General features: G+C 40.6%; 1 protein-coding gene across 2 annotated transcripts in view; it reads right to left on the reverse strand.

Annotated features, from left to right (window-relative positions):
- Window positions 1–2,859: 2,859 nt before the first annotated feature.
- The window catches only part of KCMF1 (potassium channel modulatory factor 1), a 67,099-nt gene continuing 55,173 nt past the window's right edge, over window positions 2,860–14,785 (reverse strand). For both annotated transcript variants that reach the window (XM_070573707.1, XM_070573708.1), the window contains exons 4-7: window positions 14,328–14,429; window positions 11,259–11,433; window positions 9,096–9,378; window positions 2,860–4,968 (exon numbers count right to left, since the gene is read on the reverse strand). In XM_070573707.1, the coding sequence (XP_070429808.1) occupies window positions 4,707–4,968; window positions 9,096–9,378; window positions 11,259–11,433; window positions 14,328–14,429 (822 nt within the window). In that variant the 3' untranslated portion in view covers window positions 2,860–4,706. The remainder of the gene's footprint in view (window positions 4,969–9,095; window positions 9,379–11,258; window positions 11,434–14,327; window positions 14,430–14,785) is intronic.

Here is a 14,785-nt window from a genome sequence, read left to right on the forward strand (position 1 = left end):
ACAAACAGCGTACAGACTAGGTTCCTGGTGGTTAGTAAAGGATTAGTAAAGACCTCTTAGACTACAAGAGAAAAAGCATCGTCTAGAGCTGGGAAAGCAGCCCCAGAGCGGCTTGTGCACACACGGCCCACAGGGGTTTGCAAATAACGTGTGCACATTCATCAAAGTCTGTACACCATGGAAAGTGATCAGGGATACACAGTCATACTTGCGAGTTTCTTTTGAATTGAACGATGTCTTTTAGTAGTTGCTGTAAAGTTGTACTGACTTTATAAAACCTGAGGACTTAAGGGGAGCATCGTATTCTTGTAATTTGAGGAACTTCACCAAGCCACTACCCACTTGACTAAAATGCCACGTGGATTTTAGGTTCAGGGCCAGCTTCTCTGAGAGATGAATAATCTTTCAAATTTGAATCTGCTAACCAAGCTGAGGAAGTGGCAACAAACGTCTTCATGCGAGGCTCGCTGCAGGGTTCCTTAAAGAAGGAACTCCCCAAGCTCCTGTATTTGTTCATAGAACAATTATTTGAGAGAGAGGGGCTGAAAACCCAGAAGAACCAAGAATTAATGAGTACTAAGCTGAAACAAAGACAAAACATTGCTTAAGCAAGGCTGAATTTGAGGGGGATAAGGAATTTGATTTTTATGCTCTTCTGAAAAAGTCACTTGAATGTGGCTTTGGAATACTGTGATAACTTATTCAGATAAGGCCATGTTTAAAGCCACAGAATTTCACATTGTCGCAAATGACCAGAAAGCCTGCAAACAGCTGCTCCATCTTGCATTCCATGCCTAACCTCTCCCCACTCCAACCTGGAGACAGGGCTTCAGTCACCACGTCCGAGGGAGAAAACTGTTTTGGTTTTAAAGCGTCTAGTGGAGCTTGAGAAAGAGCATGGAAAAGCATGACCTCTGTGCCGGCATTAACATCAACTTTGGCATATAATTCTGGGAAAATTTCATACCTAGTGTCTTATTACTGCGTGAAATCAATTTTATATGTGCTTCCAAAACTGCATGCAAATAATATAGGCACAATAGGTATCTCAGATACAGTCAACGCTGCTGTGGGGCTTCCCCCGGCAAACCAACACACTTGTTGAAGAACTTTCGGCACCCACTCTTGCTCCACCTGGAGCTGCTTTACACTCCCGCTTCACAGGGCTCTAACCAGATGGACCTCCACCCACAGCAGACTCGCTCGTTTTCCACGGGTCCCTGTGCAGTTGTGGGGATCCCATTCAGGAGACCCTTTTTCTCCAACCACCTCCTTCCGCTACCCTTCCTCTTGATCACCTCCCCTTTCCTTATTTGCCCTTAAACAGAGCTACAAACTAGTGAAGTTTGTGCTGATCCCGAGAGCTGGGGAGTAAAAGATACAAGGGAAGCGGACTACTTGCTGTTAGGGGCCACCAACTCTTTGGGCCCCTTACCTGTGCTTTGTTTTTAATTGTGGTCCACAGACCAGACAAAATACAATAGGCTTAGTGACCACTGCAAATCTCTTTGTATGTTATTGAAAATTCAAATACTGAGAGGGGAAAAAAACTGGAGAAGGGGAGGATAACGGGATGGATTCTTTGTGTTACTTCTGTTATTCTAATCATGTAATGTGCTCTCCTAAACTACATTTCTTTGGGAGAGGGGTTCCCTCTTCTTTTACCTGCATCTAGTCATAAATGAAATAAGAATCCACTACTCTCTAACAAACCTAGGCTGCTTTTTTTTTTAAATAACAATACAATCTAAACACAAATCCGAGTATTTCATGTAGCCAACCTTAGAAATTACATCTGGTGACTGTGCTCAATAAAAGCACAGCTATTTCTATTTGTTCAAAGAGGTGAAATATTTTAGAAAACTAAATGAAAAACATCCGAGGAAGTCATGAGGTAGATTCTACCATTTCAGTCAAATTCCAAATTCCATTTGTTCTCTGTGGTGATTAAATATCCAGGAATGTGATGCTCATGGATACCCCACACCCTCTGCGATTCTTACACTGCATTCCATAAATCTCACAGAAATAGAAGCAAATAGAGTTTCAAACACTCTCTGTAGGTTTTCCTCTTCACTGTAAATTTTTTTGGGTTCTCTCTGAGTCATGACATTAAACTTCTCCCAGAACACCCTGAGCAGACAGATTTAAATTATTTCCGAACAGGAAGTGGAGGCAAGCACTGCAGAACTTACAAACTTACACCCTACACGCTCAGAACTCAAACCAAACAGACAAAGACCTCTCGAAACTCAGATCTGGTTCTTAGACTTTTGAAGGCGTAGCCAAAGTAAACAATGGCGTCTCCATTTTGTCTCCTCCACATCAGTCTTAGCAATTATTTTTATTCAATAATATGATGTTAACTCAGAAACTAAAGACAAAGGACACAAGAATTTGAAGGGCTTAAATATATTTTTTATATTGATAGTCTGTGTCTTTCTACCCTAAAATAATACATTATTATCGATTACATACAGGATGAGGTGAGGTATCTGTAAATATCTGGTAAAAAATAATTAATATACAGTATTCTACATGAGATGGAATCTGACGAACCTTCAGGTCTTCTGAGGTCTTAAATCGATCATCTAAATCAAACTGCCCTGAATGGACTTACAGTTGTTCCCTCGAACCACGTTAAAAAAGGATGGATCTCACATTTTCCCAGAACTTGTGCAGAAAAGGGAAAAGACATAATCGGTAATTTCTATTTCTCACATCCAAAGTAATGCATTCATACAAAATCAGGAACTCCAAGTTTAGCATAAAAAGAAAAAAAAATTACTGGATTAGAGAGAGAAAATCTCTGAATAGCAGTTAGGCTAATTTACCAACACCAAAGAAATTCAAGTGGTCAACAGTCTTGAAAATGCTTTATTGAAATGTGTGACTTATGTGCAGAAGATGTGTTTGAAAAGACCACAGCTTGAAAACTGGTTTTTGAAACGTCTCAACAACCAATTGAAAAAAAAGAAAATCCCAATGGACTGGGCTTCTAGTATCACCAGAAGCGTGGTGTGAAGTTTTCCTTTAAACCATTTTCCATCACAGAAACTAAAGAAAACAAAGCTATTATATCTGGAAATTGTTGGAGTCTGAAGTTTCAGAGGAGGAGAAGCAACAGTTTTTTAGACGTGTGGGGTGACTTCTTTTTTGGTTACATTTGGATGAACATGGACTTCACAGTTCTCGGAAGAACACCGGAGGGCGTTCAAGTCTGTATGCTTGTCGTATTGAAGAAACGGAGAAACACAGACGGGAAAGGAAAAGGATGACGGGAGAAAGAGAGGAGACTGAGAAGAGGGCTCAGAGAAGCGAGCACTGGAACAAGACATGATTAGGTTAAGTCTAGTTATAAATTTATCAGAAGCTGTGCGCACCTTTTTCAAAAGTCCTAAATTTACATTCCAAAAACTGCCCCCAACCCCCAAACCCGCTGTCCCTGCCTTGGAGCTATCATGAAAGTCTATGCACAGAAACTGGAACAGGAAATAAAAAATACCCCGGCCCCTCCAAACCCCAAAACAAACCCCAGAAAGCTGTACATGTTTTACACATAGGATTAATAATATAGGCATAGAGGTGGCATGATTCAATTAAAAGGCTTTACTTTTTATGCCAGAAAAAACCCAATAAATAAAAGGTGCTAAAGTTAGCATTAAGAATTTGGTTGTAATATATTGACAAAATCTGGGAAAGCAAACCCTCAAAGCTTCCCCGATACTGATCTGTCTCAGCAAACTATGAAGCAGATACATAAATAACGCAAAGTATGATTGAGAAGGTGAGATTTTCAAAAACAAAGACAACATAATTCAGGTTAACTTTGTTGAACAGTGAATAAATGAAATTCATCTACACCTGAATAAAACATATTTAACAATTGAAAAAATTTTAAACAACCACAGAAAGTAAAAACTTTAAACAAATACGAACAGGATTTGTTTCAGGGCACACAAGCGCCCTGCAGCAGGTCCCAACAGTAGCTGTACTGGTGTGTCTTCCACAGACGAGTTAGAGACAGGCTGAGCGCCCAAGGGCAAGATGACTAACAGGGCGACAGGACAGTCACACAGGGCGGAGCACGACACCCGGCTACGACCCCCAGATTCCACTGCAGAGCTGGCTTTGTGCGTAGGAGGCACACAAAGAAAGGTGATTCAGGCAGACATTATTCAAAAGCTACCTCGTCACGTAACTCTTTTGCCGTGTAACCATTGAATAATGTTTGGGAAAGCTTTGGGCTTTTATTTTTGTTTAAGTTTTACTCCTTGTATTTAATTTTTTAAATAACAAGGTCACTAAAACTCATGCACGCTGCAAAAAACCTCATGCAGTAGTTAAGGTAAACCATCCAAGCAGTTTTTATTCATTAATATTCATAAATACACACAGCAGCTTCATTAGAGATTTCAATTTTCCTCTTCAGTTTGAATGTGGAGTATTAGGAGAGCCTTTTGCATGTCAAGGTACAGGAAGCAGAGATCACCCCTGCACTGCTACCTACATTTACCTGCTAGAAGTAAAAATTAGTTAAGTGGAAATGATTATCATATATATTTTCTCTCTTCCTTTTGAATGTACACAATGTAACAAGAGTGACAGACCTGAAATTACAATCACCAAACAAACCCAAGATAGTTGTTGTCCACTTTCATTGGCAAATACAGCACAGAGGACATTGTCTGCGAATTGGGATGTCATCAAAGAGGAGGTGGTGGAGGCTCATTTCCTTTATTACTCTCTTTTAAATTTAGGTTTTCTAAAGCAACATCTAAAGGCATAATATCTACACAGCCCATAGCACCAAAATCTGCCATCTCCCCCCGTTCATCCTCGTCTGAGGACGAGCTCTCTTCGCGCACTAAAGTGGACAGAAGGAGCTCTTGGACAAACAGGCTGCGGTCTGCGCGCTCACTTTCCATGGACTGGCGCTCTGTTTCAGACATTTTAGGATCATTCAACCTGTGTAAGGTAAAAAGAAAGATCTTATTGGTAAAAAGTCAGTGAACAATGGCATGTTCAATTTCTACAATGTCCTACACTGTACAGGCTTCACAGGTGGCTAAATTCAGAATCTGAGACACATTATTGGAACAGCTTGCTCTAATTTATCACCTTAATTATGTTGAGAAGAATTCCCTAGACTTGTAGCAATACTATTACCCTGAGGTGCAAATCTATGCTTTAATTAGATTCAACGAGAAAAAAGACATTTAGACTTCTCAAACTCCTTCCAGAGAACTGTGGTGAAAATTTTTCTAAGGAAAACAAAATTTCTTTTTTTTTTTTTTTTGAGGAAGATTAGCCCTGAGCTAACTGCTGCCAATCCTCTCTTCCTTTTTTTTTTCCCTGAGGAAGACTGGCCCTGAGCTAACATCCATGCCTATCTTCCTCTACTTTATATGTGGGATGCCTACCACAGCATGGCATGCCAAGCGGTGCCATGTCCGCACCTGGGATCCGAACCGGCGAACCCCGGGCCACCAAGGTGGAACGTGTGCACTTAACCACTGCGCACTGGGCCGGACCCGGAAAACAAAATTTCTAACAGGTAGTATGCTTGAGGAAGTAGTGACTTCCTTAACCAGAATTTCACCTGTGGGTAGTAAAGAGGAAAGTAGCAACCCCAGTCACAAAAACACTGTAGTGACTAGAATATTCGACTGAAAGAAATCCTAAAAGTTCCCTTGACTTTTCTCTAAAGTTCCCTTCCTTTCCATCTAATTCTTCCTGAAATGAAGATATGTCCAGAAGCCCAAAAAGGCAAGAACACACACACACACACACACACTCACTCCTACATTTCCCCTACCAAGGACTGTGTGGCGGGGCCAGCGTGAGGTTAACGGCGTGGCATGCTCCTCTGACACATGCGCTTGTAAGATCTGCACTGCGTTGGGGAAGTTGGTTCATCTGCATGGAGACTGGCAGTTGTTAAGAGTCGAATTCTTGTTACTAACTTGTTAAAGGACTTAAGCAAACTTCTGCTTAGTTTCAGTTTTGATTTTATTTCTCTATATTTTTAGTGGTAAAGAAAGGGAAACTAGCTGGCACACGGGAGTCAGGAAAAGTAACAAAACAGGGAGAAGATGGTGACAGTGAAAGGAGGCCCAGCAGGCATGGACGCCAGGTGCTTCCCCCAGAGAACCAGGTGCACATAGAGCCCACGATCCTCGACCAACCGGCACCTGCTCTGCTGCCCTGTCTGTGCTGGAGGCCCAGGGGTATCCCGAAGCAACAAGGAGGATACGTCCTGAGCACTTACTAGGGCCAGGCTCTGTTCTAAGTGCTTTCAACTCGTATGAGTTAGGTCCTATTATTATCAATATCTTACAGGAAGAGAAAACGGAAGCAGAGGTTAAGTAACATGTTCAAAATCCCATAGCTATCAAGTTCAAAATCACTGAATGACTAGATCTATGGCTCAGAAAACAAATTAAAAAGATCTAAACTTCAGAACTTAAAGAAAGCAAAAGAATCTGGAAGGTAATTACAAAAAGCCATTAAATCCGCATTGAAAGGAAATGACTGATGACACGGTGAAAAGCAAATGAAGAATATCACAAGAGAGTATCTACTGGAATAGGAGACTGAGCAATAGGCTACACATTCTCAATCAAAACTATAAAGGTGTGAAGAACTGCAAGGCACTCCACGCCCTTAGCTTTGAAAAAGACTCTGGTAAAGAAAAAAACCTAAGGTCAAACCTATTCTAGAAAGATAAAGGATGTACGGAAGACAAGATGGGAAGCAGGCAAACTAGAAACATACGGGCTGAGATCCCTGACCCCTTGGAGAGCATGTAATTCCAATATTACTGTTTTTAGGAAAGAAATGAGAACATGAGAAAATGTTCCATTCCTGAGGGGTTGATAAAATCTGGTTAGACTTCCTGATGGGTCAAATTTCATTTGGGATCTAGAAGTAACTGCAAAGTTTGTAAGGATCTTCAAATTGGGGTTAGCAAAACTAGCTGGCTCCACTACCAAAAGACTGGAATCTGGCAGAGGTGCTGAAACAATCACTTTTTTAAAGGTTAACCATTTTGGACTCCAAAGAAACTGCGTGCCCATCCTCCATGTTCCAGGGCAACATGGATATGGCTAGGAACCACTCCTGGTCAGAGACCAAAGGGAAGCCTCAAGCCCTATGCACAGCCCATAACAGCAGTGAGACCAGAGCCCAGGATTTCCCCGGGAAACACCGCAGCCGCTCTCCTTGCCTTGAAGATTCACAACGCACTTTAATATATTTAAAGTTCTGAAAAGCCCAAGAATCAATTGTTTATTTTTGTTATTAGTTTTACCCAAACTTACTCATTAGGGCAGAAACTGAATATATAAAGTTCAGGGAATATTTTTGGGGAAATATTGCCTTAGGTAAATCATATGAGTCTGGAGCAAATGATAGAATGAAAGTTGTGGAAAGTGGTCGGCAAATTGTGAGGGACTATATGATGTATAATGTGAGATGACAGAAGGGGTCCTTCAAGAATCAGAGAACCCTTCAAGACAAGCAGAAGCCAAGGAAAGCACTCAGAGGCTACCCATGCCATGCCCTGTGAGCTGGGTGTCTAGTGTAGAATAACCAGAGAAAAATCCCAGATCAAGCCCACTGAGTTTGGGGGGGAGGGGGGACAGGGCAGGGTGGGAGGATATCTTTTCCAAAGGGCAGTGGCAGGACATTCAATCCACCCACAGGTCGGTGAACTCTCGGTGGACACACACTGGCAGTCTCCTTTTGAGGCAGGAACCTAGACCCAGCAAGTCCTAGGCCTGCTGTTGGTCGGCCCGTGACAGCAGGGTGGATCCACCCTCGGCTGTGCGATTTCTTATGCTGAAGCAACATTTTCTGGTAATAACCAGCACAGTTACTGACTTTGCAGAGATAATCCAAAGGTAATTCCCTACTTGAAACTTCCTCCTTAGATCCGTAACAAATGATAATAACGGGTACCATCAATTGGGCCTTTACCATATGTCAGATACTGAGCCAGACCATACACACAGTAGTAATTCCATTTAATCCTCAAAATAATTCTGTCACGAGGCAAGATTCAAAGGATAGTGATGATACAATTGGGGTTTGGAGAAGTGAAGTCACTTGCCTAAGGTCCAAACTAGTAAGTGGCAAAGCTGGGATTCTAGACAGGGACCCTGTCTGCAGGGGTTCCCTAACATTTTTTATCCTGCATTCACAATACGTTATTTACAATTACACATATGTACCACTGTACTAACAGAGATATTCAAAAGTATGAGATAAAAGAAATATATACAGAAATGAAAATATTTTTTTCAAACATCCAGTTGCTATACACACTGCATTGTGGAAATAACTGACATAGTACACTAATTTTCTTCTTCTGCCTATGAGGTTCTGGCAGAGGAATATATTCAATTGTTAACAGCAGTTTCAGAAGCAAATAAGCTCTACTCCATCCAGCAGAGCTTTTTCCTGTGTGTACTGAATATTATTCAGACCATGGTAAACTATTTTTAAAAATAGTTACTTTTGTGTGCCAACCGTAAGAATTTAAATCCTGCTTCTTCAGAAATTCTTAGAGAAACCACCACTGCATTATGAAAATCCTTTCTTATACCTTTTATATTTCACAGCAGACTGAAATTGGCAATGAAAAGAAAACAATGTTAATTATGATAATAAATGTATCTAATATGACCCATATATGTAACGATATGGTGTTTACGTTTTATGGGGAAGAGAAACTCATATCAGATGATGATATATACCGTTAGAACAAGACCACTAGCATTCCCACTTTATCTAAAATAACTTTTTTAGATAACTAAATAACTAAAATAGTCTATTTCGTTATTTAAACTATTTATTTAAACCACTTAGTTTAAATAACTAAAATAGTTTACCTAAAATAACTATTATTTTTCCTATTCCTCGGGAAATACTGAATATGCAGTTTTGATTAGAGATATGTGAGTTTTAACAGTTTGATCAAAGGCAGAGACTTTAAGAACAGAGAAGCACAAAAGAGAAAAGATCATTTCAAACTGCACAGTGCTAATAAAACATTACTTCTCAAACAAAAATTGTATTAATATATGCACTACCTTGTTAAAAGGAACTGGGAATTCTGGATAGTCTGCTGACTGCTCTCTGTGTTAGCTGTGTTTGTTGTTGCTGTGGACTGTGTGATTGTAGTGGTGACACTGCTTGTGTTAGTACGCCGGGTGGTGTTGCGCGCGGTCTCCAGTTGTTGCCGTGCCGCCTGGGCGTGCTGCCGTTCGAGCTGCAGCTGCATCTGCAGTTGTTGTAACTGAGAAGCGGAAGGGCCAGAAGAATTAAGCTGTCCTCCTGCAGAACGTCTCACTCCCGATAACTGAGATAAAAGCTCTGCCAATGGAAAGGAAGACGATTAATGTCGACAAAGTACCGAGCAAGAGAAAACGCTACAGATCACTGTTTTACTGGAGGAACATCGAAAAGGATCAACAGGCTGGTACTCCTGACAACACAGAGTCTCAGCTTGGAGCTCACTATGTTTTACAATGCCTCCTGGAGGTAAGCACTGTTGTGTATAGGGAATGCAAGTATATATGAAAGTTAACCCACATACTATTATTTTTGTTTTAAGCAAAACATAATAGAGATTGTTTTTTAAATTATTTGCTTAATGGACTACTTTAGTTATATTTTCTCTTAGTATTTTAGGAGATTAAAGTGGTTCATCTACTGGTCCAATCATCATATAAGCCCTCTCAACATGAGCTCCACGAAACCAGGGATCAAGTCTACTGTTGACAGCATACCCAGCTCTTCGGACAGAACCTGACAAGAAGCAGGCACTCAAACACTGGCTGGCTGACTGAAGGAATGATTAGAATGCAACCTAAGAGACCCAGATCACGTCTAACTGTGACCCTCGCACATTCGCCTCTGCCGTCTCTCTCTGGTGCTTGCTGGTCCTGTCGTTTGAAAGTACCACTGGCGACACCCAGTAAGGCTGACTGGCTCCACACTGTACAGCCTATTTAGTGGCTTGTTCCCATCCAGACGCTCTTGTTTCAATAAGGCCGTACTCATCAAGAGCAATGTGGACCTGTGTCGCTGCCTTCTCATCAGGGAGGGGCAAATGCTGCTCACCATTAAAACTCATTGACAAGGTATGTTTCTGTTTTCTTGCTCCCTGTTGCTTTATTGCAGGGGTTCTTAGACCATTCTGTCATATAGTCAATCACTAAATAAACTAATTTTCAGTGACAGAGAAAATAGAAATAATGGAGAAAATTCCTCAATTTTGAATTTTGCTCCTAGAAATTACTTTAACTTTTAGAGCCACAGGAAAATATTCCCTTTGGATGAAGAATATTTTTTTAAATCAGCAAAACTCCATTTATTGGGCTTATTACACATCCAAATGTCCAAAGCACATTTGGAATTATGATTTCACACTGTCTCTCTCACATTTTAAAGAACACTTTATGAGTAGAAGCACTCCTAGTTTCTATCACAAGATTCACACTCAGCAGTGTTCCAGGGTGCTTTGCAAGGCGCACTACGGCTTCCAGGGACACGTTCCACCACGTGCACACGTTTCAGAACTTGTACAGGCTCTGCAGAGCCTTACCGCCTGTGTGCGCTTGGTGTGTCTCTCAGATTCTCAGGCTATGGTGATTTTTGACAATTTGTTTTGACTCCCGACCCTTGTGCTCTGCTGCCAATTTCCCAGGTTGGCCACGCATTAGACCCAATGACTCAGTTACGAACTACATGTTCAGATGTTGTTGTTTTTTAGTAGGATTTTCCAAGCTATTAAAACATGTACTTATCAGTATGTTCCACAGCAATTTAGTTCAAAAATCAAAGCAAGGACAGAGAAATTCCTGCTTTACTTTCTTCCACAAGAAGAGCTTAATTCTTTAGTCATCAATTAATTTTCTTATCTGTGTACTTATAGAGGTTGAATCATGGAATTGTGGGAGTCTTTCAATACTGAAATCTTTTATGATTGTCTGGGGTTTCATCGGAGGCCACAAATAGAACACAAAGCCATTTATTATTATCTTACGCCTCTAAGTACCTAAAGAAACGCCAGAATAATATGAACTACTTTATGTTGTCTAGTTTTAAATATTTTATACTTATAAAATATTTGGGAACTTTGTGAAGGACAGAGGAGCATGATAAGAGACTAAGAACACAAACCCCGCAAAAACATTTTAAAGGAGCCGCCCTCCCCTGCCATTTCCTGTCTTAACGTGAAACTAACTCACCAGCTATAGGATCCATGGCTTCCCTATTGCTTGGAGAATATGAACTCTGAGAAGAAGAAAGTCCACCAGTAGAACTGCTAGTAAAGTGCATGTTTGATCTACGAGCACGAGGACCTCCTAATCCCCGGCCAGGGTGAAACATTCTACGTACATGTCGAACGCCACTCGATTCATCATAACTCCAAAGTTAAGAAAAGGACCCGAGTATTTCACAGCAAGAAAAAAGACACTTGAGCCCTGGCTACATAGACATGCAGATTTTCTAAATTTTCACCATTTTAGAACAGCATATGTAATTTAGAATGCAAATATCATGACCATGATGGCTATTAACTCTAAAAAAGACATTTAAATATAAAGCAATGTGTGAAAGCGTGTATATATTATATGTGTGTGTGTTTTCAAAGGGAAAAACAGTTTCTCCAGGGAGGAAGAGATGTCTTCCTGGGCTCCCTCCACACTAACCAGTGTAAGTGTGCCAGGCGACGTAGAAGGAGGTGCCTGGTCAGAGACCTGGGTGAGATAGTCCCTTACCCTAATCCCAGCACTGGATTTCCTAAATGTTTATATCTCAGGAACCACAATTAATATGCATCATTTTTTTTTATCTGGGGAGAAGTGTGCTAATATATAAGGTAACCAAATCTCAATTATCATATATAATGAGAAAGCAACAGTTCAGATAATTTAAATTCAGGAGTAAAAGACTCCTTTTGGCTATTTTAATCTCTGTCTTCAAGTTCTTTTTCAATGCTGCTGCTAAGCAGAAAACTAGATTTAAATGTCTTATGGAAGTGGACACATAGAATAACATCGCATTTATTAAGAAGTCAAACTTGCAGCAGCCTCAACCATCTTACACGGCTGAGTGCGAGTCAGACTGAAGAAGAGCCCAAGCAGCAAACAGCAGCCAAAACTCATGAAGACAGCCTTGTATGCCCACACAGGCAAAACGTGTGTGTGGGAAAAGCCAGATATTGTGGGAAAAGAGACTATTCTTTCAAAGCAGCAAAAAGAACAGCTATATAAGATTAATTTTTTTGCTGGCTTCCCAGTGTTTTAGCAGATGGTCATTTAGGGACAGAGTGAGCAGCTCCATGGAGCCCTCAGGCGCCACCATAACGCGCATTGTTTCACTGTGGTTCTCTCGATGATGGCCTGGGCTCTACAGAAAGTGATGTTATGATCATTATATTTTGTTTTTAAAAAGTAGCTGGGTGTAAAGTACACTTTAGGAAGAGTTCCATCAAAATAGCAAAAAAAAAAGTTCTGGCACTTAAGAGGCTGGGAGAAACCACTCCCTCGTGTCAAACACATAAAGTCGCCACATAGTAGCACTTGAAGAACCTGAAAAATTAGTATGTTTTCAGGATAACTGCTATGCCAACATTTTGTTTTCTAGAACTTAATGGTAATACTCGCTAGGAATCTAGAATGTAACATACCCTTTCTCTTATTATTACATTTTGCATAATTTCATGTCTTGCTAACCAGAAACTCTTACAAACATCTCACAAAAACGGATGTAGATGATGTGGGACATTCTATTGAATGGATACCAATTTCACTAGAGGCCCTTGAACTCGCTGAAAAAGTTCAGGATATAAGCTTGGTTTTAAATTTTTTGCTTAGCTTCTCCATGAAGATGGAGAGAAGCATGGATCAAGCATAACCCTTCTGGGTATCGTTAGAGGATTCTTTTATACAAAATGCAAAGTGACTTCAAAGGCTTAAGTGTTCTTGGTCCATTTGGGTTTTCTTATTCTCCAAAAAAAATTCACGGCTTTCTTTATTTTGCTTTCAGTGTCGCCTGCACTGAGGAGAGAGGAAGAGTAAGCAGTCTCCTCAGCTCACTGACACTCATTTCTTAGGTTGGTTCCCTATCTTTATCTTTCCATTAGTTTCCACTTAGCTTCCCCTAACTGTACAGGGCCATATTTCCAATTAGAAAAATAGGAACTGTGAGCAAGGGATGGGAGCCGTAGGATAAGAAAACCACCAAACCAGTTTCTTCGTCAATAGGTTGAATTATGATTGCCAGGAGGCAATCAAAAGAATCAGAAGAAAATCTGGCAGACAGAAAAGTTTTGATAAGCTCTTGAATTACTTCAACCTGCAATGAAACTGAAACCTTTACACAAGAACAAAACCCTAAGTTAATAGGTGATAGTTTTAGAAAACAATTCATAACCTGAAACCAGAAACACTGAGTTTACAGAATTAATTGCTCTGGTGGGCCAGTAATTTCCTGGAGATTACAAGGAACACTGCTAGGAACTGTTGGTAGATAGGCTTAGGACAGGAATTTAGAGCTGGACCTCACGCTGTCCGTCTCAGAGACTGGGCAGGAAACAGGTCTCTCTGGAGAAGGTCAAGGGAAAGGAGCCCCAAGATGCATACCTGCCCACCATCCCGGCACATCCTACCCACAACAGGGTAAGGCAATAGAGAAAGGGAGAGGAAGCAAATAAATCCTCCTTATATTTAATTAACTAGACTTTAATTTGCGTTAGCACTTTTCCTCTTCTGTATGAAAACACCATCCTGAAGACTTACAATCTGGTCAGATTATCTTTAAAATATCTGATTGAAGGGGTCGGCCCCGTGGCTGAGTGGTTAAGTTCATGTGCTCCGCTGTGGCCGCCCAGGGTTTAGCTGGTTCGGATCCTGGGCGCAGACATGGTACTGCTCATCAGGCCATGCTGAGGCGGCGTCCCATATGCCACAACTAGAAGGACCCATGACTAAAAATATACAACTATGTACCAGGGGGGCTTTGGGGAGAAAAAGGAAAAATAAAATCTTAAAAAAAAAAATCGGATTGTAATGAACTAAAGATCATGCACAAGTCAACTTTCACTTAAAGAGTATGGTTCACATAACAGTCAAAGTCTATAAAAAGAGAAATAAGAAACTACACCTCAACACTGAGTCACTTTTAGAGAAAGGTCAAATAAATTCAAATAATTTGGAGATTAGTTTTTCTCTTTGGGGATATCATGCTTAAAAATAATCAAAACGACAAACATTATAAACAACTCTTTCCCTTGTTGCCTCTTAAAAGGATATTAAGTCTCTAGGGGCTCTGTGTTCAAGTGTAAGGTGAGCTGCAAAGTCGTCCGTGACATGATTAGGATCGCCTCCAGGTAATGCCGCACATATTGGACAAATCTGAAAAGAAAGTAAAGAAAGCAGAGTTAATAGGTGAACAGCGAACAAAGATTTTTCTGGATGAGTATTTTACTATAAATTTTACTATTACCAGGTTTTAACCAGGCAAAAACAAGGTAGATCCTGAATTAGTGAAAAGTCCTGGAGGCCTGAATAAGAACCACAGCACATCAATGCTGTTACCACTAAAAGAGACACTCTCTCAGGTCAGACACAGCAGTTCCAGACAGACAGGTCAAACTTGAGCTCTGGCAAAACTCAGAAAGTCAGCCTGGCTGACTCGTTAGCATGGTCTAGCAAAACAGTTTCCATAAAAAAATTTTTAAACGTGCTATTTATATTTAGTACACATTCAC

The sequence above is a fragment of the Equus przewalskii genome, chromosome 14 (genome assembly GCF_037783145.1).
Source record: "Equus przewalskii isolate Varuska chromosome 14, EquPr2, whole genome shotgun sequence".
NCBI classification, from domain to species: Eukaryota; Metazoa; Chordata; class Mammalia; order Perissodactyla; family Equidae; genus Equus; species Equus przewalskii.